This window comes from Schistocerca nitens, chromosome 3 (genome assembly GCF_023898315.1).
Source record: "Schistocerca nitens isolate TAMUIC-IGC-003100 chromosome 3, iqSchNite1.1, whole genome shotgun sequence".
Classification (NCBI taxonomy): Eukaryota; Metazoa; Arthropoda; class Insecta; order Orthoptera; family Acrididae; genus Schistocerca; species Schistocerca nitens.
The window spans coordinates 804,676,532-804,703,761 of NC_064616.1; the positions used below are offsets into that span (position 1 = coordinate 804,676,532).

The window sequence follows — 27,230 nt, forward strand, 5'->3', positions numbered from 1 at the left end:
CTGTTTCACACAGAAGTGTCTCAGTGACAAACGGCAGTGGCATCTACATCTATACACATACTCCGTAAGCGATGGTGACTTTGCACCAATATTTGCGATTTACTGTCCTATTACATTCACAACTGGAGAGAGGCCAAATTAGTGGCTATATGCCTCTGCACGCTCCTTAATCTCTCTCGATTTGTTCCCATCATCGCTATGCGAGATATATGATAGTGAAAGTAGAATTGTCGCGTAGTCTTCACAGAAGTCATCTCTAATATTGCGCTACAGGTTTCGCCAGAACATTATCTTTCCAAGTAAGACAAACAGAGCCTTTCTGTAACAATGTTGTGTGGGATTTACTGACCTGTTACAATCCTGACAGCGCATCTCTCTACAAAAAAATGGCTCTGAGCACTATGGGACTCAACTGCTGAGGTCATTAGTCCCCTAGAACTTAGAACTAGTTAAACCTAACTAACCTAAGGACATCACAAACATCCATGCCCGAGGCAGGATTCGAACCTGCGACCGTAGCGGTCTTGCGGTTCCAGACTGCAGCGCCTTTAACCGCACGGCCACTTCGGCCGGCTGCATCTCTCTACACCTTCCATGTCTGCTGTAATACGCTGGAACAGTATCCAAGAAATGGTCGCATGGTCGCACTGTCGTGTTGTATGCGAAGTGACTTACTAGAACTGGTCGGACTAGCTTCTGAGAAGTGTTTCCAGACCTCAGCTACCGATTTTAGATTCTGAACACATCGATTTGTAAACTTGTTGTAGTTTTATGTCCAAACAGTACCGCAGTATTTTCGAAGAGTACGAATGCCGACGCACTTGTTCATGAGTCTGACTATATAGTGAAACGTGTCAGTTGGTTTAGAAGAAACCAGACAATTGCGAGTAGGACTCGAGGTCTGACGGTTCCGCACCAATTACATTATGTATTTAGACAGTTCATTTATAGGTCGTGACAAGTGAGTTTGCGAGTATCGAAATAGGAAACACAAATGGCCGTATCTTTTGATTACATTGACTTAATTTTTTACACCACTAAGGGACCGTAGTCCCTAGTATTTGACATTAAACTTTATCCATCTACAGATTCCTGAGAGACAGACTACAAAGTGAGTCTACAAGGGTTCCGTTTTGAACGACAGAGGCACAGAATCCTAAAAAAAAGACATATTTTGTCAATGAAATACTACCATATGTTGACCTTTTACATGAGGGGCTTAAATATATTGTTACTTAACACACCAACATTCGTTTAAATTGGCTACATACACACACAAATAAATTCTAAATTTGCCTAGGGTGCAAAAGTCATGTCCTTATATTTTGCGAGTGTCTAATCGTTTATATTCAATGCACCAAATCGGAAAATTAAACTTTTTTCGCCTTCTTACCATTATGTTGATAGCAATTAATGTTTACCGCTCGGAAAATGAAAAACATACTGTAAAACCAATGTGCACTCAATAGATACGTGGTACCATTCCTTTTAAATGCAAGCTACTTTTAGTCAAGTTTATGTAGGTTATGTAACCTATTATACAGCCACTAAATGAGTTTATTACCTTAAAAATCAGAAGGAAAAAACAGAAAAAGTTCCCATTTCGGTTCGATGAGGAACGATTTGGAGTTTAACGTCCGATCTTAAATCAGTACACTTTTCTTGTTTCTTTCATCAATTTAAAACGTACTCTTGAAAATATTTTAATGTAGATTTGAAAATACACTTACTGCGAATATACAGCTGCAACGACGTGAATTTTCACTCCTATAAAATATAAGTAAAACGTGTTAACATTCTTCCGTTAATGGCTGAAACTTACGGAAAACATGTCACAGATGTAACAGCTAACAAGCTATTGCAAAGATGTTAATTCAGTATAGATTCCAGAAGCCATGTTTTCTTCAGACTGTTAGAAATAGACTTAATTTTGTAAATTAGTTTAGTCCTTTTTCCTGCCGATCCAAGAACTCCGTTTATTGCGTTTATCGTGTCATTAGATGCATTCATAAACTGCGACCGAATTTTCGTGCGTCAATTTTTAAATTCACACGTATGTCATTTAATGTTGTCCAGAGGTATCAATATGGTTAGCTTTCGGCGATTTGTCGAAATGGTTCAGGCTGTTGAGTTTTTGAGCACACGTGGAAGAGCTAGAGGAGTTTACGTCACAGCTGGGGAAATTTCGGGCTCGGCCGGAGTTTTGGATCGCGATCTCTAATGGTACTAGCGCCACGACGAATCTTAGCGCGTAATTTATTCTGGCGGTTGTGATCACAATTTAGTATGAGAACTCTTATTGAAAAACTGTTCAAATACAACAGGTGTTCGTGATGTATTAGGACTGAATGCTATTTATTTGTGTGTTTTTTTTTCTCGAAATTGTCTAAAAACTTGTTGTTGCATCTAGATCGTAATTTATCGCGTACTGCTTGCTCTTCGCGACGCGCGAGTCAAAGTAACGTCACTGTTCAGCCATGCTTGATGAGTGTCGAGCTCTGCGACGTATCAAGGGATTTCGGCTCCCTTAGACCGCGAGTTCAATTTTTTCCTCGTACAGACAAAATGCATCCATGAAACGCGTGCCACACCTCCTACCTATTTCGACAATATAGTGTGCAGGACTGCATCTATAACGTACATAATTTATGCCACTATTTTCTTTTTTAGATTTTATGTTATGAATTAGTGGATGTTGGAACTCGTTGTTCCACGTGTACGATGTCCCCCCCCTCCCCCCCCCAAAAAAACTGGCAATTTAACTAAGAAGATAGATATGAAACTGTCTTTCTCCACCAACAATTTATTCATCCATTCAGTCAATGCCAGACAGAGAGCATTTGCACGCTGAGTGTATGTCCATGAATGTATTTCGGAAATGTAAGGAGTTCTAGAGAACCTGTTTGCATTTCTTGCACCTCTGTTTTTCAGACCCAGATAGAAGCGTATTCTTATCACGAACTACTTTTTTCTTTCACAATAAAATCAAACATTTGTTGAATTTATTGTATGTTAGTTTTGTTCATTAGCGGACTAATAGTGCATCACTTAAATATGGAGTGACTCATTTCACCGCCATCCGAGATGGCCGAGCGGTTCTAGGCGCTACAGTCTGGAACCGCGCGACCGCTACGGTCGCAGGTTCGAATCCTGCCTCGGGCATGGATGTGTGTGATGTCCTTAGGTTAGTTAGGTTTAAGTAGTTCTAGGTTCTAGGGGACTGATGACCTCAGACGTTTAAGTCCCATAGTGCTCAGAGCCATTTGAACCATTTTTGAACTCATTTCACCCATCCTAAATTAGGTTAACCCTTTTTATCACAATTATGGTTCACGTAGGTACTGAGGAAGCAAGTTCACACGCGAGACCTTCTTATCTTTTCCTGCATGTGGCAGAGGAAAACTATGCGCCTAATTGGGATAGCTGTTTTCACGAGCATTGAACGCAACGTATTGACCGACTCAAATCTTTAACTTGCCACTGGCTTTTCTTTTTTCAAGTTGAAACCTCGTGTTGTTCGAAGAGCTGTATTGTAGCACAACGTGTAGCGGAAAACGGGACTAGGGTACTCAGCAGCACACGTCCCCCACTCTGTTTTATCCCTTAACGTCCTAGGCGCGGTCTCAGAGACCACTAACATTTATTGTTAGTTGCTAATGGATAGAGGTGGGGTAGGGGATTACAGCGTTGTCTAGTTGTTCTTTTCTGCCGTGGTTTCCTTTGTCAGTAGCCACTTGAACGTGATGTCGATCGATGCTATTACTGCTTCTTTCATGCTAGCGGTCTCTGGGTCTTTGTTTTATGGGTTCAGTAGCCAGGTCTTCGTCTACTGTTCTTGTTACAGACCCTGACTTCGAGGGTACGGTTGTAAAATGGTTTGAGGACAGTTTAGGAAGTGTTGGATCAGATAGTAACAGCTTAATTGAAAGTGAACATAATTCAGAATCGGAACAGTGTGAAAGTGAAGATGAATTTGTTTTACCACCTGTGAATCCCTTGAATGAAACAAGTGATCAGACTGATGAGGACATAAGGAAAGAGACTGAACTTGTAGCTAAACGTTCTGCTAGAAATATATTTGGTCGAAACCAGTATCGCTCGTCGTGAAAGCCTTTTCTCGAGCGATCTGGTGTTCAGCAGCACAACATCATTCGTTTGCTGACAGTGCAGCCACCTGCTCAAGTAGGTAATAAACTAGATCACCTTGCTATTTGGAATTTGCTTGTGACTGACGATATTTTGAGTATTCTACTGAAGGAGACTAGCGTAAAAATAAAGAAAAGCCTGAAAATGATACAAATGTTTGGTATGAAGCCGATTTATGTGAACTAAAAGCGTTTTTCGATTTACTGTTTTATTCGACTATTTTCAAATTCAGCATATAAGATTACAATTCATTGTATGCCACAGATAGTACTGGACATGATATATTTAGGTGCGTTATATCCAGAAACCGCTTTGGTGTACTCTTTAACATGCTTGAGATTCGATGACCCTGCAATCCATACTGAATTCAAGCAAAAGAATCCTTTGGCTCAGTGTCAGAAATTTTTACACAATTTATTGACGGCTGTCAAATGTTGTACAGCGTTGGAGAATGCACATATATCGATGAAATGCTGGTATCATTTCGTGGCAAATGCAGATTCAAAATGTACCTGCCGAACAAACCGTGCAAGCATGCCTCGAAAGTCATGTGCCTTACTGATGCTCGCACTGCTTATCTGTGCATATGTTTACACAGGAACGGATTCCGATTGAAAAAATCTAAGCGCAGTAGAAAAAAAATTCCATAAAGCAACTCAGACTGTGATTATATTAGCTAAACCAACTGAACACACTAACCGCAACATTACTGCAGATAAGTTCAAAAAATGGTTCAAATGACTCTGAGCACTATGGGACTCAACTTCTGAGGTCATCAGTCCCCTAGAACTTAGAACTAGTTAAACCTAACTAACCTAAGGACATCACACACATCCATGCCCGAGGCAGGATTCGAACCTGTGACCGTAGCGGACACGCGGTTCCAAACTGAAGCGCTTAGAACCGCACGGCCACACCGGCCGGCTGCAGATAAGTGGTTTAGCTCAATCGAGTTAGCAACATGTCTCAGATCGAGAGGACTAACGTACGTTGGAACATTGAAAAGCCGACCGCTGTGACAGAGCGATTCTAGGCGCTTCAGTCTGGAACCGCGCGACCGCTACGGTCGCAGGTTCGAATCCTGCCTCGGGCATGGATGTGTGTGATGTCCTTAGGTTAGTTAGGTTTAAGTAGTTCTGAGTTCTAAGGGACTAAGACCTCAGATGTTGAGTCCCATAGTGCTCAGAGCCATTTGAACCTTTTGAACATTTAAAAATTTAAAAAATAAAAGAGAAATACCACAAGAATTCTTACCTATGAGAAGAAGCAAGGAAGAAAGTTCTTCAATGTATGCATTCATCCATGATCTAACTCTAGTTTCATTTATGCCGAAAAAGAGTAAGGTAGTGACTCTAATATCGTCTGTGCACCATGATGAATGTAAAGATGGTGATGGAGGAAACCATACATAATCCTTCATACTATAATGACAGTAAAGATGGTGTAGATGTCCTAAATGAGAAGTGTGCCAAGTATTCCTCTGCACGACGTACCCCATGATGGCCAATGGCATCGTTTTTCCTCATGTTGGACCTAAGTGGGGTAAATACCTTTGTCCTTCATTGCACCAATAAAGACACTACCCAAATCAACCGCTTTAAGTTTTTGAAGAAGCTTGCATACACATTGGTGACACCACAAATGGAAAAGCGAGTCACCTACTCTCACATACGTTGTGAACTTCGTGCATCCATTCGTAGCAGAACCAGGAGCAGAAGTCGTCGTAGAACGACTGGAAAAACGCATGACATGCTCCATCCATGACCCAAAAAAGAAGAGGAAGAGTTGTTATGTTTGCCATTGTAAGCAGCAATCTGCCTTGAATACTGTACAAAAATTGGCAGAGTGTGCAAAGAAAGCTCCTGAGACGGAAACTAAACTCCAAAGAAGTACTAGTACAGTTTTTATTTTTTTATGTTGCATTGGAGATTCTTATGTTGCATTGGAGATTCTTATGTTTTGGTTATATCTTTCCGTACGAGCTCTGATTTGCATTATTTTATCGTGGTGATCGTTCCTCCCTATTTACGTCGGTGTCAACAAAATATTTTCGCATTCGGAGGAGAAAGTTGGTGATTAGAATTTCGTGAGAAGATTCCGTCACAATGAAAAACGCCTTTCTTTTAATGATTTCCAGCGCAAATCCTGTATCATTTCTGTTACACTCTCTCCCATACTTCGCGATAATACAAAACGTGCTGCCTTTCTTTGAATTTTTTCGATGAACTCCGTCAGTCCTATCTGGTAAGTACCCCACACCGCGCAGCAGTATTCTAAAAGAGGACAGACAAGCATAGTGTAGGCAGTCTCCTTAGTAGGTCTGTTACACTTTATAAGTGTCCTGCCAATAAAACGCAGTCTTTGGTTAGCCTTCCCCACAACGTTTTCTATGTGTTCCTTCCAATTTAAGTTGTTCGTAACTGTAATACGGGGCGTGAGTCGTGCTTGGGTAACTCAGTTGGTAGAGCACTTTCCCGCGAAAGGCAAAGTTCCCGAGTTCGAGTCTCGGTCCGGCACACAGTTTGAATCTGCCAGGAAGTTTCGTAATACCTCGGTATTTAGTTGAATTTACGGCTTTTAGATTAGACTGATTTATCGTATAACCGAAGTTAAACGAGTTCCTTTTAGCACTCATGTGGATGACCTCACACTTTTCGTTATTTAGGGTCAACTGCCACTTTTCGCACCATTCCTATATGTCTTCTAAATCGTTTTGCAGTTTGTTTTGATCTTCTGATGACTTTATTAGTCGATAAACGACAGCGTCATCTGCAAACAACCGAAGACGGCTGCTCAGATTGTCTCTCAAATCGTTTATATAGATAAGGAAGAGCAAAGGGCCTATAACACTACCTTGGGAAACGCCAGAAATCACTTTTGTTTTACTAGAGGACTTTCCGTCAATTACTACGAACTGTGACCTCTCTGACAGGAAATCACAAATCCAGTCACATAACTGAGACGATATTCCATAAGCACGCAATTTCACTACGAGCCGCTTGTGTGGTACTGAGGAAAATGAACGATTTACCTAATTCAAAGAAGTTTCTCGATGAATGCTTCGCCGCATAACTGATACAAGGAACGGGAAAAAGTAGGATTTAAGGTCTTTTTGACGACGAAGTCATTAATTAGGACAAGTTCCGAATGTGGAAGAATGGAAACTCAATGTTTTATTTCTATTTTTTTATTTTTTATTTAAAAATATCCGTTGCGGCACTCAGCACACATTATTTAGAAATGCAACGGAAAATATAATTTGGATGACCGGACTGGGATTTTAAACCCTCTGCATTCAAGCGTAAAAGCTATACGTCAACTTCCTACGTCATAGCGTGAGACGAATGGCTGCAAGCTGTTAGAGATTTCACTGAGCGTCAGACAAATACGACATTTCCTCTTTTAGGAACGTGTCTGCCGCTTCTAATGCGAACAGGCTATACATCTGAGTGCAACAGAGTTGGTGCTTACTGTCGGCACAAGCGAGACGTTATTACGCGCACACTCTTTAAGGGGCGCGGAACAACCTCGCGAACGGATTATGAGCCGCTTGGGGAGAAACTGACACAGAGAGCTTTGCCTTTATTTAGGATACACACTGTATAGCCGAGGTGGGATACGGTGGGGAGGGGGGGGGGGGGGGGAGGAGAGAGATCAGTTTGTTAATGTCACTCTATCCCTCCGTCACTCCTAACGGAACTTCCCGTCACTCCCGCTTCTAAAATGATTACGATTTTTGATAATAACGTCACTACAAAATATAAAATCTTTTAATATATTAATAACAAGTGTATATTTATAATGAAATATATATATAATGTTTTAATGGAATAATAACAACAATTGGTTTGCATTAGTTAATTGGAGCAGCGTTTGAAAATAATACGTCAAAAAATTTGAGAACTACTTATATCATGCAGTTGATTTGAGATCTGGCAACAAAATCTCTGAAAACTTTCACGTCATAATCTACACGCTATAATATCGTAGTATCCACTTACCGTTATCGATATTTCACTAAGCATTACGACACTGTGAACGTACGCTGCCTAATCAAAAGTATCCAGACACCCCTACGTAATGCTTAACTGACCGCTAGATGTCACGAGGAAGTCAGCAGAGCGACAGTAACACCAGGAAAGCTCATGACTTCCAACCTGCGCTATTCACTAGATAGCACCTGAGTAACAAATCCATCAGGGACATTTCAACCCTTCAAAAGCAGCCCAAATCGACTTTTGCTGATGTGACTACGGAGTGGAAATGCAAAATAACAACCACAACTAAATCGAGACCAGACGATTATCACGTGCTGACGGACAGGGGTCGTCGAGCACTGCGTAGGACAGTTGTAAAAGTTCACACGAATTCTGAGGAACGTGGTAGTGGTAAGTTCCTATGGGACGAAAATGCTGAGGTCATCGGTCCCTAGGCTTACACACTGCTTAATCTTACTAACTTACGTTAAGGACAACACGCACAGTGAGTTCCAAAGAGCTCTCAGCAGTAAAGCTAGCACAATGACTGTGCACAGGAAGTTAGAAAGAATGGGGTACCACGGTCGAGCACCTCTTCGTAAGCCACACATTTCTGTAGTCTGCAAAGCGAACTTTCAGGTGGTGTAACGAGTGATGTGGAGTGATGGATCCCGTAGCAATCCGATGGAAGGGTTTGGGTTTGGCGAATGGCTGCACAGTGAAGTACGATGGAGGTTGTCTTACGGTACGGGGTTGTTTTTCGTGGTTAGAGTATAATTCCCTCACTGCGCTTAATAAAACGCTAAATGCGGAAGGATATGAACATATTTTGCATCGTTGTGTACACAGTATGTAGAGGAACAGTTCGGAGGCGACGGTTGTTTGTACCAACAGGACAATGCACTACGTCATAAAGCAGCAGCTGTGAGGCAATGGTTTGTGGACAATAATACTCCTGAGACGGACTGGCCAGCCGAAGGTCCTGACCTGAACCCAGTGGAACACGTTTGGGATGAGTTAGAAAGTCAACTTCCCTCGACACGCCAGCATCCAACATCACTACATTCTCTGGTTACGGCTCTCGAGGAAGAATGGTTTCACATTCCTGGACAGACATTGAGACACCTTATTGGAAGTGTCCTCAATAGAGATCAAGCCGTATGTAGGCGAAGGGTGTCCGGATACTTTTGTTCAGATAGTGTACTGTCTACCGCGTAAATGAGTCGAACGCTGTTTCCTTCACTCGTTTATGCCTCAGTTCTCATAGTCGGTCTTTCCGTGTTGCCTTACTCAACTTGCTGTGATTTGCTGTTGCTGGCTGTGGATTTGTTGTTGATAACAGGTACGGTCAGGCTGTGGAATGTTCCCTGCAGCCCTTCCACGTGGGCAAGCACTCATACAACGGGAACTTACCCTGTGTTAAATTTTGCGGCATTTGCAAGGCACTTAAGTTTTCATTCTGCTTTATTTTCCGTAGGTTAGTAGAGGCATTTAGAAAATGATCGACGTATAAATATAAAAGATTTTGTGGAGCGTAACGCGTGTGTCGGCGCAGGCGGAGGCGGTGGCGCCGAGGACCAGCAGCTGGGCGGCGCGCTGGCGGCGCGCTCCTCCAGCTCCAGCAGCTGCGCCTCTCCGCCCACGCACGCGCACCCGCACGCGCACGCCGGCGCCGCCCCCGCGCCACCGGCCGCCATGCTCGTCGTGCCGCAGCCCATCAACGCCTCCAAGCAGGCGCCCGCCACCAACGGCGGCCCGCCACCGCGCAAGTACCAGTGCAAGATGTGTCCTCAGGTAAGCCCAGTCCTCAGTTTCCTCTTGCAGAATGAACCTCAACGCACGTTTCTGGCCCTTTCGGGTTCGGGATGTTCAGGACTAACTTTCTTTTTTTTTTCTCCCCGAGACCGGACTGGTGTTGGGGGGGCTGAAAGCGGCGATATCAGCGCTCTTGTGCTTTCGAACAAATTAAATGAAATCTGCATAATATACGTTAATAGGAATAAAAACGACGGTCTTAAGCTCGATGAGATGTTTGCGATGTGTGGGTCTTGAACCCTGTAAGGGTGGTGGTGCTGTGGCCTCCTGCTAACAGTTGCTAGCCGAGGGATTTAGATGCACAGGACGTGGCACGAGAAACGGTGTGGGATAAGTATTGGCAAGAGCCTAGGGACAGGTTGTAAGAGGTGGGGGATGGAAGGAGCACAAAGGCGTACAGCGAGGCGAAACGAAGAGGACTCCCGAAGACACGAGATGGCACACATCAGGGGCCTGCGCTACCGAAATGCCACGGGAAGCTCTGTCTGTTCAGAATCTCTATATAGCAGGTACCAGTGCTCGAGGTCAACATTTTGAGTACTTTAATTGATAGTCATAATAAGGAAAGACAAGAACTGTACTAGAGTTACGTGTTTATTTGTAACACGACAGACGTTTATAGGACCTCTCCTCCTTACAAAACCTTATTATTGCATCAAGTTTCACAAATGTTGTGTCACTGAAGTCCTCTTCAAAACTCTCTTTCCAATGCCACATCAAAAGTACACAGTCTGTTTGTTTAATATTCCACGGATCATTAGCACGGTAGATCGTAATGTTGTGGAATGAGGGGGGGGGGGGGGGGCGTTCAGTCAGTAATACAACACATTTTTTTCTGAAATCAGTCTTGGTTTTTCAGGATTTCAATACAACATACTGTTCCGCACTCCTTTGGCTGCAAAACCGTATTTTTTAAAATTAATCTCTGTTCAGTGCAACTGCCTTACGTCAGCTCACTGCGAGGGCCTGTATTCCCGCGCGGCACCACTACTGGCCGACGTCATGGTGCAGCAGTAACCCCCCATCATCGACATACTGCTTTCCGCGGAGTGCAGCATTCATCAGGTCAAACAGACAGAAGTTGGAAAGTGCGAGATCCGTGCTGTAGGGTGGATGACCAACAACAGTCCAATCAAGTTTTGTGACCTCCTCTCGGATGCGCAGACTGGTGTCAGGGCCGGCGGGAGTGGCCGAGCGGTTCTGGGCGCTACAGTCTGGAACCGTGCGACCGCTACGATCGCAGGTTCGAATCCTGCCTCGGGCATGGATGTGTGTGATGTCCTTAGGTTAGTTAGGTTTAAGTAGTTCTAAGTTCTAGGGGACTGATGACCTCAGAAGTTAAGTCCCATAGTGCTCAGAGCCATTTGAACTGGTGTCAGGCCTTGCGTTGTCATGCAGGAGAAGAAATTGGTTTGCTTTTTTTGTGACGAAGAACACGCTGAAGTCGGTTCTTCAATTTCCTGAGTGTAGCACACCAGACTTCAGAGTTGATCGTTGCACCGTGAGGGAGTTCAGCAAACAGAATAACATTCAGAGTCCCAGGAGACAATCGCCATGACTTTTCCGGCTGAGGGTGCGGCTCTGAACATTTTCTTCGGAGGAGGTGGTGTGGCACCACTCCATGGACTGCACACTTGTTTCCGGTTCCAAGTGATGAACCCACGTTTCATCGCCTCTCACGATGTTCGTCAAAAAAATGTCACGATCATCGTCATAGCGCTCAAGCAACTCTGCAAAGGTGTTCCTTTGTCGCTCTTTATCGTCTTCTGTTAGGCGATGAGGCACCAGCAGCCACCCACCTTTGAGTACCCCAACTGCTGGACGAGTGTCAGTACTACCAACAGAGACGCCCACTTGAGCAGCGAGGTGTTTCATTGTGATCCGTCGAGCACTTCGAATAAGAGTCTACGCACGCATCAACAATCCAGGCGCGACAGCTGTGTGCGGCCGGCTGGCACGCGGCGTATCGGATAGGTTTATGCGATGTTCTTGCGACAATGACAGACGCTTTGCCCAACGGCTTACCGTGCTTTTGTTCACTTATAGGTCTCCCTAGACATTCTGCAACTGGCTATGAATATTTGGGATTCTCTGGTTTTCCGCCAAAAGGAACTCAATTACACTTTTCTAATTGGAACGCACTTTCGTTACAGACGCCGATTTGAAAGCTACGTCTAGCGCCGCCACATATCGGAACTTCATGAAACTATAGGGCCTGAAACGGCAATAGTTCTTGATTCCCGACAGCAAATTCCGCGTTTTCGCAACCGAAAATGGCCGAAAATAATGTGCTGAATTACTTGGTAAACTCCCTTCGCAATTTGTAAATATTGTCGGTAACGCCTATATAAGACAACAAGTTCAAATGGCTCTGAGCACTACGGGACTTAACATCTGAGGTCATCAGTCCCCTAGAACTTAGAACTACTTAAACCTAACTAACCCAAGGACATCACACACATCCATGCCCACCGCAGGATTCGAATCTGCAACCGTAGCGGTCGCGCGGTTCCAGACTGAAGCGCCTAGACAACAAATGTCTGGCGCAGATCTGTTACTGCCGCTACAATGGCAGGTTATCAAGAATTAATTGAGTTTGAATATGGCATTATAGTCGGCGCACGACCGGTTGGACACAGAATCACCGAAATAGCGATGAAGTGGGGATTTGCTCGTACAGCAACTTCACGAGTGTAGCGTGAATATCAGGAATCCGGTAAAACATCAAATCTCCGGCATCGGTGAGGCCGGAACAAGATCCTGCAAGAAAGGGACCACCGACGACTGAAGAGAATCGTTCAACTTGACAGAAGTGTACCCCTTCCGAAAATTGCTGCAGATTTCAGTGTTGGGCCATCAACAAGTGTCAGCGTGCGAACCATTCAACGAAACACCATCGATATGAGCTTTCGGAGCCCAAAGCCCACTCTTGTACCCTGGATGACAGCACGACACAAAGCTTTACGACTCGCCTGGACTATTGATGACTGGACACATATTGCCATGTCGGACGAGTCTCGTTTCAAATTGTATCGAGCGGATGGACATGTACGGGTATGGAGACAACCTCATGAACCCATGGACCCTGGCCGGCCGGTGTGGCCGAACGGTTTCTAGGCGCTACAGTCTGGAACCGCGCGACCACTACGGTCGTAGGTTCGAATCCTGCCTCGGGCATGGATGTGTGTGATGTCCTTACGTTAGTTAAGATTAAGTAGTTCTAAGCTCTAGGGGACTGATGACCTCAGCAGTTAAATCCCATAGTGCACAGAGCCAGCCATGGACCCTGCATGTCAGCATGGGACTGTTCAAGCTGGTGGAGGCTCTTTAATGGTGTGGGGCGTGTGCAGTTGGAGTGGTATGTGACCCCTGATACGTTTATATGCGACTCTGACAGGTGACACGTACGTAAGAATCCTGTATGATCACCTGCATCCATTCATGTCCATTGGGCATTCTGACGGACTTGGACAATTCCAGCAGGACAATGCGACACCCACACGTCCTGAATTGCTACAGAGTGGCTGCAGGAACACTCTTATGAGTTTAAACACTTCCGCTGGCCACCAAACTCCCTAGACAAGAACATTATTCAGCATATCTGGGATGCCTTGCAACGTGCTGTTCAGAAGAGATCTCGGCCCCCTCGACAATTACGGATTTATTGACAGGCCTGCAGGATTGATGGTGTCAATTCCCTCCAGCGCTACTTCAGACATTAGTTGAGTCCATGCCACGTCGTATTGCGACACTTCTGTGTGCTCGCGGGGTCCTACACGATATTAGGCAGGTGTACGAGTTTCTTTGGCTCTTCAGTGTATAAATTTTATTTATTTATTTATTTATTTATTATTAATATTATCATCATCGAATATACATATATGAGTTAGTAATTTCTACCCACCGCCTGTAGCACATTACAGTAATTTAAATTCTTATGCGGAATAGGAGCTGTCAAGGAGAAAATTTTTCAGTTTGTTTTCTAATTTTGCTTTGCTGTCTGTCATACAGTTTATAGCACTGCGTAAGTTATCAAAAAATTTATTGTGGCATTGTGTACCCCCTTTTGTCCTGAAGACTCTAATTCTCACGAGTAAGAAACGCTAAGAATTTTGAAGTTTCCGCCCTATTAATTATTTCCTCGCCATGTGTTCATTTATCAGTAGTTAGTACCCCTAGTTGTACAGAACTGAATATGTTGTGTCTTTTTAGAAATGAGAGTGATCAATTCGCATAGAACCAGTCAATGATACTTTTAAGGATATTGTTTACCATTTCTTCTCTTTCTGTATGTGTTCAAAAATGGCTCTGAGCACTATCGGACTTAACTTCTAAGGTCATCAGTCCCCTAGAACTTAGAACTACTTAAACCTAACTAACCTAAGGACATCACACACATCCATGCCCGAAGCAGGATTCGAACCTGCGACCGTAGCGGTCGCGCGGCTCCAGACTGTAGCGCCTAGAACCGCTCGGCCACTCAAGCCGGCTTCTGTGTGTGTGCTCGGATTGAGTACAATACTAGTGTCATCTGCAAAAACAACTAATTTTCCTTGTTGTATATTAGACGGAAGATCGTTTACATATATAAGGAAAAATAGTGGACCTATGACTGAGCTTTGGGGACCCCTATACGTGGTTTCTCCCCAATCAAAATAATGTCTCCCGACTACGTTGATTGAATTATTAAGTACAACATTTTGCATTCTTTTGGTTAGATATGACAGTGTCCACTGGTTGACTATACCACCAATCCCATAAAACTTCAGGTTATCTAAGACAGTGGTTCCCAGTCTTTCTTAGACCATTACCTCTGAGTGCAATCAGACATCAGCTACTAACTCCTACCTCTGCCATCTGTTGCCGCCCTGCCGCACATAATCACCAACTTCAGCACCTAACTAAACTGTAGAATGAAAGAATTTCTTGGGACACTTTTGTTTTTAATATGATGAAAGATGAATGATTTTTAGTTTGTGTGCGTGCGTATGTGTGTGTGTGTGTGTGTGTGTGTGTGTGTGTGTGAAAATGAATGAAGAAAGAACTCGTGGTGCATCGCAAGTGTTACTCACAACTCCTCCCCAGATAAGTAAGCTAACTGTCCACATGAGATTAGACACTTGTTACAAAACATACAGCCCCTTGTAACCTCCCCCTCACTTATCGACCTTAATGACAGTGAAAAATTAAACCTCGTGTACCTAATGGAAATTTGGGAAAGCAATCGTCGCCGAAGTTAATCTGTCGGTAAAGAGGGAGGAAAGGGTTACATCTAAATGAAAGGAAAAATGCAAATGAAACTGGTGGAAATTAATTTTGAAAATTTCTCCACGCCCGTCGGCCCCTCACCGGCGCGGCTAATGGTTTCCCTGTCTCGTCCCAGCAGATACGCTCCCCGGATGCTGCTGAGGCGGCTGATCAAACCCTCTGGCGTTATTACTATTCTGCAAAGCCCGTATCACGCTAGTATGATACTGGTTTCCGTCATTCCTGTTATTATTTGCATTGTACCGATTGTCATTACGGCCCGAACCACTATTGTTATTGCTACCAAGATTGCGGTATGCATTATTCCCATAGTTATCATTGTTGTGGTTGCTGTGGTACCCGTTTTTGTTACCACGGCCTCTACCACTATCGCGATTATTGCGCCAATAGTCCTCGTCCTCAACTCTTTCCAGGAAATCATTGATTGTCCTGTAATTGCTTCCTACGTAGCGTTTTGTATCATCTGGAAGCTTCTTGTAGAGTTCCCAGATGATTTCGGATTCCGTGCGGCGATCACGCAAATATTCCAACTTGCGGACCCAGCCCTCACAAAACTCCTTCATCGAGCCACGCGAATTCGCATCGAAAGGCCTCGATACGACAAATTCGCGCCAGACACTTTGCTGTTTTTGCTCTGACCAGTATTCAGCCAGAAACAAATTTTTAAACTCGTCAAAAGTCAGGTTTGTAATGTTGAGGTTTAAGCCCCAACGCTTGGCATCACCAGCCAACACATCAATAACCGCATTAATTTTTCTCTCATTAGTCCATGATCTGGGTAAAACTCTTTCACAATTTTTAATGAAATCCGTCGCCTGTATACCGCCTTTTTTCAAGGGGTCGAACCGCTCCTCTTTCGTCAACAATTCCGAACTATGTGCACAGATTGGCACATAGCTCTGTTTTTCGTCAAGTTTCTTTTCTAATTCCGACACTCTCGTAATTACTTGGCAAGTGGTTGTCGCAAGCGTTTCTACTTCCTTTTTTTTCTCTTCGCAGGTATTAGCCTGCTTCGTCACTTTGGTACCTACTTCGGATACTAAAGCCTTTAAAGTTTCCACCTTCTTTTGACCCTCTTTTTTCACTAATTGAATTTGTTCCGTCACCTTATTCTCGATGATCGGAGCAACTGCTTCTCCTACACCTTTTTCGATTCTGCTAATTTCGGAATTAAAACGCGTATTTATGCTCGCAATTTCCGCCTGAACGCCTATCATTTCCTGTTTAAGATTACCGATTTCGGTATTAATCACAAAAATATCTTCTTTGATTTTATCAACTTTTGCGTTAACAACTCCAACATTGTTGTTAACAACATTAATAGCTTTGTTCTGATTGTCTAGCTTCCTGTCAATTTTTTCAGACTGAGCTTCTTGCTTGGCAGCCTGAGCTTTAATTTCTGCCGATTGAGTTTCTATCTTGCTAGACTGAGCCTTGATTTCGTTAGTCAAAACATTCAATAAATCAGCTAAATTCCCGGAAACTACCGGTTTTACTTCCGTAGCGGCTTCCTCTTTAATTGTCCCCGCGTATTCGTCAACAAGGGGTTCAGATTTGATTTTCACTTCCGATTCCGAAACATTTTCTAAAGTTTGGAATTCCATTTCTGCTCTTTGTTGCGTTTCGGCGGTCGCGTCTTTCACGCTAGCCGCCTGCCCCTGAACAATGGGTACCGCGGTGCGCGTTTCCCACTGTTCGACCGATTGTTCCGTATCCAAGTCTACCAAATTTTGGTAATTGTTGCCTTCACTCATTTTAATAATTTTCAATATAAATAACAAATCTCAAATCTAATTAGGATTCCTCCCACTACTTAATCTCACTGACGTAACTATCTGTTGGTAACCAATACTTTGTTACGACATTTGCACCAAACAAAATTCGTGTCAAGAACAACCTCAAATCTGAAGATTGTCCTGTCACCAGGTCGCCACGTGTAACCTCCCCCTCACTTATCGACCTTAATGACAGTGAAAAATTAAACCGCGTGTACCTAATGGAAATTTGGGAAAGCAATCGTCACCGAAGTTAATCTGTCGGTAAAGAGGGAGGAAAGGGTTACATCTAAATGAAAGGAAAAATGCAAATGAAACTGGTGGAAATTAATTTTGAAAAGGGGTAAAGTTAATAAGGAAGGTAAATGTGCGGCCGTTACGTTAACAATTAACTAGCGGTAATTAGATATTTGAGATTTGGGGGAAATTACGGTCGCCAGTCCTAAGGACAATTACTATAGTAACTGAAAAAGAAAGGTTATTACACATATAATTAGCACTAGAAGCGTGGCAACTGAAGGTTGACACGTGTAGTGTGAAAACTGAAAGTTTGTCAGAAGTAATAAATTTCGCTACACTCTGACTTAATTTAGCAAAAGAATTAATGAAACCGGAAAATCGAAAGTTAATTTAGTGACTGAAGTTAATAGTGAGCTTTCTTTCTGAAGCACATCGAAATTCAGTAAAATACGGTTAGTCTTGGACTACCTCAACAATCATTTCAAAAGCAACTTGACTCTACGCAATTTAGAAATAAGAGATTTAACTTTGAACTTGAATTAAATGATTCTGAACAATTAACAATAGTAAAATTTTGTACGTACCAAGCTGAGCTGCAGTCACAGGTAAGCTAAAATACGGTAACAAAACTCGCACTCTTAATTTGTGCTTGTGTAATCTAAATATTGTAGCCAGCTATGAATACTTTAACTGAACTTTGAAATTAAAGCAGTGAAATCGAATTATAATGCGTTAATGCTGGCGTTTGAATTTCAACGACACTCGGGTTCATTTCGGAAAAGGAAGGGACCCTGGTTGGAAATGCAATTGGGACAATGAGCAACAAAGGTTCATGCTACGTTGCTGTAATTTTGTGATTTGAACAGTTTGAAAAGCTGAGGTCTGCCATACAGTTCTGAAACTTTACGTGCTTTTAGTCTTCCTTGAGGTTGATTGAAGGTTTGAAGTCGTCGATCGAGGAGGTGGCGACAGTCACTCATTGTCGGCCGTCGCTGTTGCAGAAGCTGGATGCTGGCGCGCCTTCTTCTCGACACGGTCACCAGGCGAAACGGGCTCTTGATGTGTGCCAGCTAATGCTTCCCGTCCGCGACACCGTGCTAGAAACTACCATAGCCAGTCGATCGCAATTACATGCTGCCAAACCCCGAAAGCCCGGCAACTTGCGGGAGCGTCACACAACACACTTGCTCAATCGCACTACTCCAACCAGACTCTCCCTCGCTGCCCGCGCTCCACGCGGCAGAGTTAACACTACCAAAGATCCTACACACTTTCGTTCTTCACACGACCTATCGATGTATTCGTTCGATAGCATAGTTTTCCCTAGGCAAGACCCAGCGTAAAATACAAATAATATTTACAAAACAAACCAATTATACATCGACATAAATGGATATATATATATATATATATATATATATATATATATATATATACAAATATTAAAACAATTACAATATATAAAGACACAGAAATGTTACATCTTCAGGTAACAAAATAAGGAAAAAATTAGGGTACAATAGATGGAAATAGGAGGATATGCATTTCCGGCGTTACACCCTGTCCTATTACTCTCCATTGAGACACTTGCTTGACCTGCACACTGCAACGCCATTTAAAATCAAACGGGTTCAGATGTGTGCACTATACTTACTGTTTGTAAATTACTTAATTGCTGCACTCCTTGTTTCTGAACTGGCAGAGATTTCAAGACTTCAGGCTGTGAATGCTTTGTGTCTAACCACTCTAACAATAATAATAATAATGTGTATAGCATTATAATAACTCTTATGTAGTTACTGCTGTGTCGTGTTGTCAATTAATTCATTTATCTGTCTCGAAATGAGTAATGAAACAATTTCTGGACTACTGCAGTTACCAGGATGAGGTTTTCACTCTGCAGCGGAGTGTGCGCTGATATGAAACTTCCTGGCAGATTAAAACCGTGTGCCGGACCGAGACTCGAACTCGGGATCTTTGCCTTTCGCGGGCAAGTGCTCTACCATCTGAGGTACCCAAGCATCGCTGACGACCCGTCCTTATAGCTTCAATTCTGCCAGTACCTCGTCTCCTGAGACGACTGACAATGACAGTGTACATTTCGCGCCATTTGTAGTCTTCGGTGTGTTTCTTCTACTAACCTAAATTGCTAGCAATAACGTTCACAATAATTCCTTTTATTGTAGCGTACGAACAACAATTACTGATCTCCTAGCACCCTGACAGAGTTATACGACAACAGGTTGGGCTTCATAACTTTTGGCTCAGTCGTTTCCTTATCTCAAAATCATACACTTGCCTTCCGTGTTATCTCTAAAGTTCGTATCAACATCGCGGAAACACACCATAGACAACAACCTAGGACAATGCAGTAGACTATAAATCACTATGTAGCCTCATCTGCGATCAGTATTTCAAAAAGTTTCCTTTTCGCTAGCAAGACAATCCCCCATGTCATGGAAAAATTCAAATTCTGTGACATATTATTTTATTTCATGGATATATTATATTTGTATCTCGTTTCTCAATCTTAGTACTCACTGAACAAGATAGAATGTGGTAGGCGACACTCTTCCTGATTAGTTGTATAAATTATGGAAAAAGATGCGCATTTGAGCTCCCAGCATCGTTGTAAGTAACGCGCACATATGCAGAGAAACGACTTCCATTTGTTAAGGCCAATGTAATTAGTGGAGTAAAACTTTTTAGTTATCTGTTCGTACTTACAGTTGATAGCTCCTTCAGTTGATTGGTAGCTTCCGTCCCTGCAGCAGCGCGCAGAAGCACACTGTTCCGTTTGTGTGTTCACACAGCTTCTAAAAAGAAGTGCCTTATTTTGAGTTTCTTATGAGCTCTTTAATTTAACCTCTTAAATTTTATTCGTGTTTGTTTATTTATCAGCCACAAAAAATGGCTCTGAGGTCATCAGTGAACAAATATGATAATGATAAGATCTAATCGGAGCAGATATCCGTAAAAAGTACAAAAAAGTGAGCAGGTATATAGATCACTCCCTGAGCACAAACTGTTAAAAAATGAAGGCGGCATTGTTACCACTCATTATCGAGGTCATTTACTAAAACACTAGACCCGTCGTACAGTGGCGATGCACGAAGTTTTTGCGAGTCATTCCGAGTTGCCGCGACCTTGGCGTAGTCCAGCGGCAGTGAATCAGCGCCATTGGACAGGTAGCTGGGGCATTGTGGCGCTAGCTAACCTGTTACCCGAGAAGCGGACGCGCCCTCCCTGCAGATAAACTGCATTTTTTATGAGCGATTTCCATTCGCCCGAACGTGCCGATCGCCCTTCTCGGCGGGTTAACAAGTGCACTGTTATTGTGGCTGGTTGCGAGTGAAAGCAATTGAGCAGGTTTCACACAAAGGTCTGTGTTATGCCACAATGATTGTGTGCCACCGCTCACCCTAGCTCTCTGTCAACGATAAACACTTGCCGTGTGGGTTACAGCTGTATTATAAAAAAAATCTTCAGCCACCAGTCACACTGGTTCCTCCTGTTCGACGTGCTCTACTGTCAAACACTCCGAGCAAGTTATTTTGGAAGTTAACCAACAATTAGATAAAATTTGAGATATACCGAACTACATGAGTCTGTAGTAAACACGTATTTCACCTGAATAAGGCATGTATTTATCAGCCAACAGAGCAGTCTGAGAGTAATGTTCAACTCATAAAGATAATTTGTTCAGAAGAGGTCGCGTAACACTATTTATGGCATATATTATTATCCGAAAATTATGGTTCCGGTTTTGCTTGAGGTTAAAATGTGAAATTATTACTATTATTGCGTTATTAAAAATATGAATATTTTGTAACGCATAGTGCAGTTTCCCACTTCTTCATTCACAATCGTTCTCCTAATGCGATAAAATTCAAACTAGCCGGTCATCTGTTGCGCATGGAAGTGCTGTTCATGCTACTGTATCGGCAGCACGTCGCTCTAAGACAACATGTTGTGTCCGCTGACACCAGTTTCGAAAGCATAGTTTGTTCTTATTCTAGGCATCATGAATCTGAGAGGCATTCTCTTTGTAAGAACTAAGACTTACTCCCTTACGAGCCTGCCTCTGCTGTCAGGGAAGTTGCGAAGATGTGCATCACATATTCCGCAGGTCTCGTGTCGTACCGAAAATACAGAGATAAACGCAAGCGGGGAGGAGGTGTTTTCATTACTTGACCCACTGTTATCGCTACTTCAATATTTTTTTCTTTTTTTAATATGTGCTTCCTAACTGGAAGCTCTATGTTTCACAAAGGGTAATTGCTTAAAAAAAAATACACGCCATTTGTATGTTACAATATTTTTCTTCTGTACAATCTAGATTTCAGCTTTTGCGCCATTATGGAGTACAATCCTGAAAGTTCTTACACCATTAACACGTCATATCTGGTAAAGTCAGCCTAAAGCAGGCAAACAAAACTAGAACATGCATTTAAGATGTAACTATAAAAGTAACATCTTAAAGACATGTGCTAGGGTTGCTTACCTGCTTTGGGCTGACTTTACCACATATGGCTTGACATTGGCCTAATAAAACACGAAATCTAAATCGTACAGAAGAAAAATACAGTGATAAAGTCAGATGGCGGTGTATTCTTTCAAAAAATACTCTATGAGTGAGGCTCAGCATCATCGAAAACTTTTGTAATAGTTTTTGTTATTTGCTTTTGGGCCTCATCTTCTGCACCACTAAATATTATCTCTCCTGCAGTCATTCCGCGAAGATTATCAATCGCACTGTAACCCACTACATGATTTTATATTGTTTCCAACAACAAACTATCACAAAATACGGTGATGTTAATAAACAAGTTCACGGCACATTGTTTGCCTGTTGGCTGTGGATGGTGTAGAACTGGCAATGCCGCCATCACCCGCTGAGCTAACAGTGCTAGTCGCTTGTATAGAAGCTTCGGACTGTCCATCATGTCTAGATGAAGTGGTATACCACCCGCAGCCGTGCGACGCGGCGTAAGAACTGTAGTCGTAAAAAGATCCTAAGCAACAGGGACCTTCTCACTGATAAATCGTTTCAAACCAGACAGAAATTGCTGCTATCTGTGAATGCAGGTTCATGTCAACATGCTTCCGACCGAACATTGTGAAGGGAACTGCGTGCAACGGACATGAAGCATGCTACGTATCGAAAGCTAGCTGAGTGGATCGTGTCCGATATCATCTACATCTACATCATACTCCGCAAGCCCCCTAATGGTGTGTGGCGGAGGATACTTTCGGTACCACTATCTGAGCCCTCCAACACTGTTCCACTCGCAAATAGTGCGTGGGAAGAATGATTGTCGGTAAGTCTCTGTATTGGCTCTAATTTCTCGAATACGCGAGATGTATGTGGGGGGGGGGGGGGGAGGGGTTATATGTTGTCTGACTCCTCCTGAAAAGTGCTGTCCCAAAATTTCAATAGTAACGTCTGCCAGTGGAGTTTGTTTGGCATCTCCGTAACCCTCTCTTGCCAGCTAAACGATCCTGTGACGAAACGCGCCGCTCTTCGTTGGAACTTCTCTATCTCGTCTATCAGTCCTACCTGATACGGATCCCAGATATATGAACAATACTCAAGAATCGTGTGAACAAGCGTCTTATAAGCCACTTCTTTCGTGGATGAGTTACACTTCCTTAAGATTCTTCCGATGAATCTGAGTCTGGTGTCTGCTTTTACCACTATCTGTTTTATATGGTCATTCCACTTAAGGTCACTCTGGATAATTATGCCTAGATATTTTACGACAGACGCTGTCTCCAGCTGTTTGTCATCAATAGCGTAGCTGTATAATGGTGGATTTCTTTTCCTATGTATTCGCAATATGTTACATTTATTTACGTTCAGAATCAACTGCCAGAGTCTACACCATTCATCAGTTCTCTGCAGGTCGTTCTGCATATTATTACTATCTTCTGGCGTTGCTACTTTGGTATGAACAACTGCATCATCTGCGAATAGCCTTAAAGAGCGTCCGACACTTTCTACTAGAGCATTTATATATATTGTGAACAGCAACGGTCCTATCACATTTTGCTGTGGTACTCCGGATATTACCTTTACGTCTGTCGATTTAGTTCCGTTAAGAGCGATGTGTTGAGTTCTATCTGCAAGAAAGTCTTGAATCCAATCGCAGGTCTGCGCCGATACTCCGTAAGCTCGTATTTCTTTTCATTAAATGGCGATTTGGGACGGTGTCAAATGCCTTACTGAAATCAAGGAACACGGCATTAACCTGAGCGCCGTTGTCCACTGCGCTGTGGATCTCCACCTTTCTTAACATTCCTTGTCATAGATGCTGTCACAGCCTTATGATCACGGATACCTTCCTCAACGTTAACTGATTCGAGAAGTTCAGGTCTGTTTTTTGCCAGGAGGTCTAAGACGTTACCCTCACGAGTTGGTTCTCTAACTAACCGATACCCACAGATAGAAAAAAATTATGTAAGGTGTCGAGTGGACCGACGGTTTAGTGAGCCGTTTAATGCACAGTGTTTAGTTCAGCAGAGAGATGTTCCGCTAGTGTGCTTACCTTTCAGATCTCACCATCTTAACGAGTGATTTTCTAAAAGATCGACTTACCTCAGTCAATATAATTCTGACGAGTCATTTACGGCATAAATGTTTATTAATCATCTTTATGATACTTTACTCTTCTCGCCGATGCGTTATCCTATTACTTTAACGGACATTTTTTTTTTAAATATTCGAGTTTTCGTTTTTCACCGAATTTGAGACAAATGCGCACCCAGGAGCAACTTCATTCTAAGTACCAGGTGATCAAAAAGTCAGTATAAATTTGAAAACTGAATAAATCACGGAATAGTGTAGATAGAGAGGTACAAATTGACACACATGCTTGGAATGACATGGGGTTTTATTAGAACCAAAAACAAATACCGAAGTTCAAAAAATGTCCGACAGATGGCGCTTTATCTGATCAGAAGAGCAATAATTAGCATAACAAAGTAAGACAAAGCAAAGATGATGTTCTTTACAGGAAATGCTCAATATGTCCACCATCATTCCTCAACAATAGCTGTAGTCGAGGAATAATGTCGTGAACAGCACTGTAAAGCACGTCCGGAGTTATGGTGAGGCATTGGCGTCGGATGTTGTCTTTCAGCAACCCTAGAGATGTCGGTCGATCACGATACACTTGCGACTTCAGGTAACCCCAAAGTCAATAATCGCACGGACTGAGATCTGGGGACCTGGGAGGCCAAGCATGACGAAAGTGGCGGCTGAGCACACGATCATCACAAAACGACGCGCGCAAGAAATCTTTCACGCGTCTTTGTCTTTTTTTTTGTGGTTCTAATAAAACCCCATGTCATTCCAAGAATGTGTGTCAATTTTTACCTCTCTATCTACATTATTCCGTGGTTTATTAAGTTTCCAATTTTATACTGACTTTTTGATCACCCGGTATATGAAACCAGGCAATGCTGTGAGATATTCATGCTTTACTCAAACTTTTAACGAGTTATTCATCGAAGTGCGAGTAATCAAACTAATTTTCATGCCGATCAACGGGGAAGCTTCATACAGGTGATTGACAAATCGCGCACTCACTTTAGACTGGTGTGCCGTACAGTCTCACCGAAGGTTCACCCTCACCGGATTTGAATATTAACTTTGTAAAACTCACCAGAGCATAGCGACTTGCGAAATTATCCTTGTAAAAATCAACCACGTGATAAACCTGTTCCACCCTGACAGGTGTAGATTTTACTAAACCACCACTTTAATAAGTTGTGGTTGCAAAATGCCAACACGAATTGTCTATATAAGGGTGGCAAAGACTCGGAGGACTCGACCACGGGAGCTCAGTTCGAGTTCCGGACAAATGTGAGGTAGTACTGACAATACGACTTAACGGACAGACTAAAGAAAAACAATCCTGCGCGTATAGTATCTGCAGATTTAGAAAAAAATCTTTTGACGGTGTTGATTGGCGGGGAGCGAATGGTTATCTACAACTTTTTAAGAAAAAAAAACCGAACTGTAGTTATAGGAGTGGAAGGATGGCAGTTGTTGAGGAAGGTGTGAGACATGCTTGTAACCTATTCTCACGATATTCAAACTGTCGACTGAGCAGGCAGTGAAGGGAACCAAGAAGAAATTTAGAATAGAAATATAAGTCCATGAAGAAGAAATATATAAATGTTGAAATTTGCCGATGAATTCGTAATTCTCATAGAGATCGAGTGGCTAGTGTGTTGAAAAGAGGTTGTAAAATGAATATCGACAAGTAAAATAACGACAATGGAATATAGTCGAATTAAATCAGTTGGTGCTGAGGAATTAGATTAGGAAATGAGACATTAAAACCAGTAGATGAGATGTACTATTCAGCGAACAAAATAACGGACGGCGACAGAAGTAAAGAGAATATACAGTTCAGACTGAATATCAAGAAAATATTTCTGATAAGGAGAAATTTGTTAACATTCAATAAAAACGTAAGTGTCAGGAAGTCTATTCTGAAGTTATTTAACTGGAATCTAGACTTATATGGAAGTGGAAAGCGCTCGATAAACAGAAGAGCATAGGAGCATTTGAAATGTGATGCTACAGAAGAATTCTGAAGCTCAAAGTCAAGTAAATATCGAATTTATTTGGATAGAAAAGAGCTTTAAAGCACAAATTGACGAAAGGAAGATACAGGTTGACAGGACACATCCTGAGGAATCAAGGAGTAATTAATATGCAATGAAGCGAGTTGTGAATTTTAAGCTCAAATGATTCAAATGGCTCTGAGCACTATGGGACTTAGCATCTGAGGTCATCAGTCCCCTAGAACTTAGAACTACTTAAACCTCACTAACCTAAGGACATCACACACATCCATACCCGAGGCAGGATTCGAACCTGCGACCGTAGCGGTCGCGCGGTTCCAGACTGAAGCGCCTAGAACCGCTCGGCCACACCGGCCGTCGAGGGTTAAGCTATGTAGATGAAGACCGAACGTTGACTGTAGTCCATGAGGCTGTAGAGTGCAACTGTTATGCAGGAATGAAACAACTTGCACAGGGCAGATCAGACTGAACAGCTGCAGAAAATATCTACTTTCTTTTCATTACTCTTCTCCAAGCTGTATTGTATTCGACATAGGTGTAACCAACTTTTAGGGGGAAATTGCTCTAGTTTCGAGGGCGTAATTCATCATATTCTACGACGGGTATACCGTTGATACATGTATGTTTGATCGCAACCGAAAATGGCGTAAAACATTATCTTTTCCTCACTAACTGATCTGCTTCCGTCTTCTTTATCTTTCCGGTGACCATTCTTAGTTGCTTACGTGTCTGACGCACGTTCTACGTTACTAGGGTGCTATTCCGGAAGGGATATCCATTTCAGATAAGTTATCCGAGACAGATAACCACCCGCCCTAAAAACGTGAGTTCGTATCCTGAATGTATAGGAAGATTTTCGATTCGTCAGTGTCATTAATAAGTGGTGTGACATTGGTAGAAAACCGCGATTGGAGAGCCTCTTCCAGTAACAGCTTCAATGGACCCGCGAGAACGCCACAGCTTACATCATCCCTAGGCCTGTTCTTTTCAGATGCTCCCAACGCTAAGAACACGGCCTGTAGACGAGGAAATCCGCCCCGTACTCAGCCGGAGCCACTTCCAAGAATGAGGCACAGAAAGCTTTGCGCCCCCACCTCTGTACCAGCCCCAGGCTATTACTAAGTAAGAGTGCTTGCTTTTTAATTAAAGTACCGAATTTGATAAGAAAAATAAATCTGGTGGCTCTCCTTCGTGTTTCCCTCTGGCTGACAGAGTTCAGGATGTACTTTTTAGTCGGTCGCGTTAACTAGACTGCGTTGTGTGACATACACGATCGTTTCAGTCAATCAAATTACAAATTGTCGATCCTCCTCAATGCATATACACGATTTTACGTATCCGTATAGCCGGTGCTTGACTTTTCTTAATGTTATTTTGATGCACGAGCAGTGAGTCGCTTAAATTGGCCTTC

At 42.8% G+C, this 27,230-nt stretch overlaps 1 protein-coding gene across 2 annotated transcripts in view; it reads left to right on the forward strand.

Moving 5' to 3' along the window:
• LOC126248829 (zinc finger protein rotund-like) overlaps nucleotides 1-27,230 on the forward strand; it is a 910,415-nt gene that overhangs the window by 788,417 nt on the left and 94,768 nt on the right. For both annotated transcript variants that reach the window (XM_049950241.1, XM_049950242.1), the window contains exon 5: nucleotides 9,679-9,917. In XM_049950241.1, coding sequence (XP_049806198.1) covers nucleotides 9,679-9,917 — 239 coding nt within the window. The remainder of the gene's footprint in view (nucleotides 1-9,678; nucleotides 9,918-27,230) is intronic.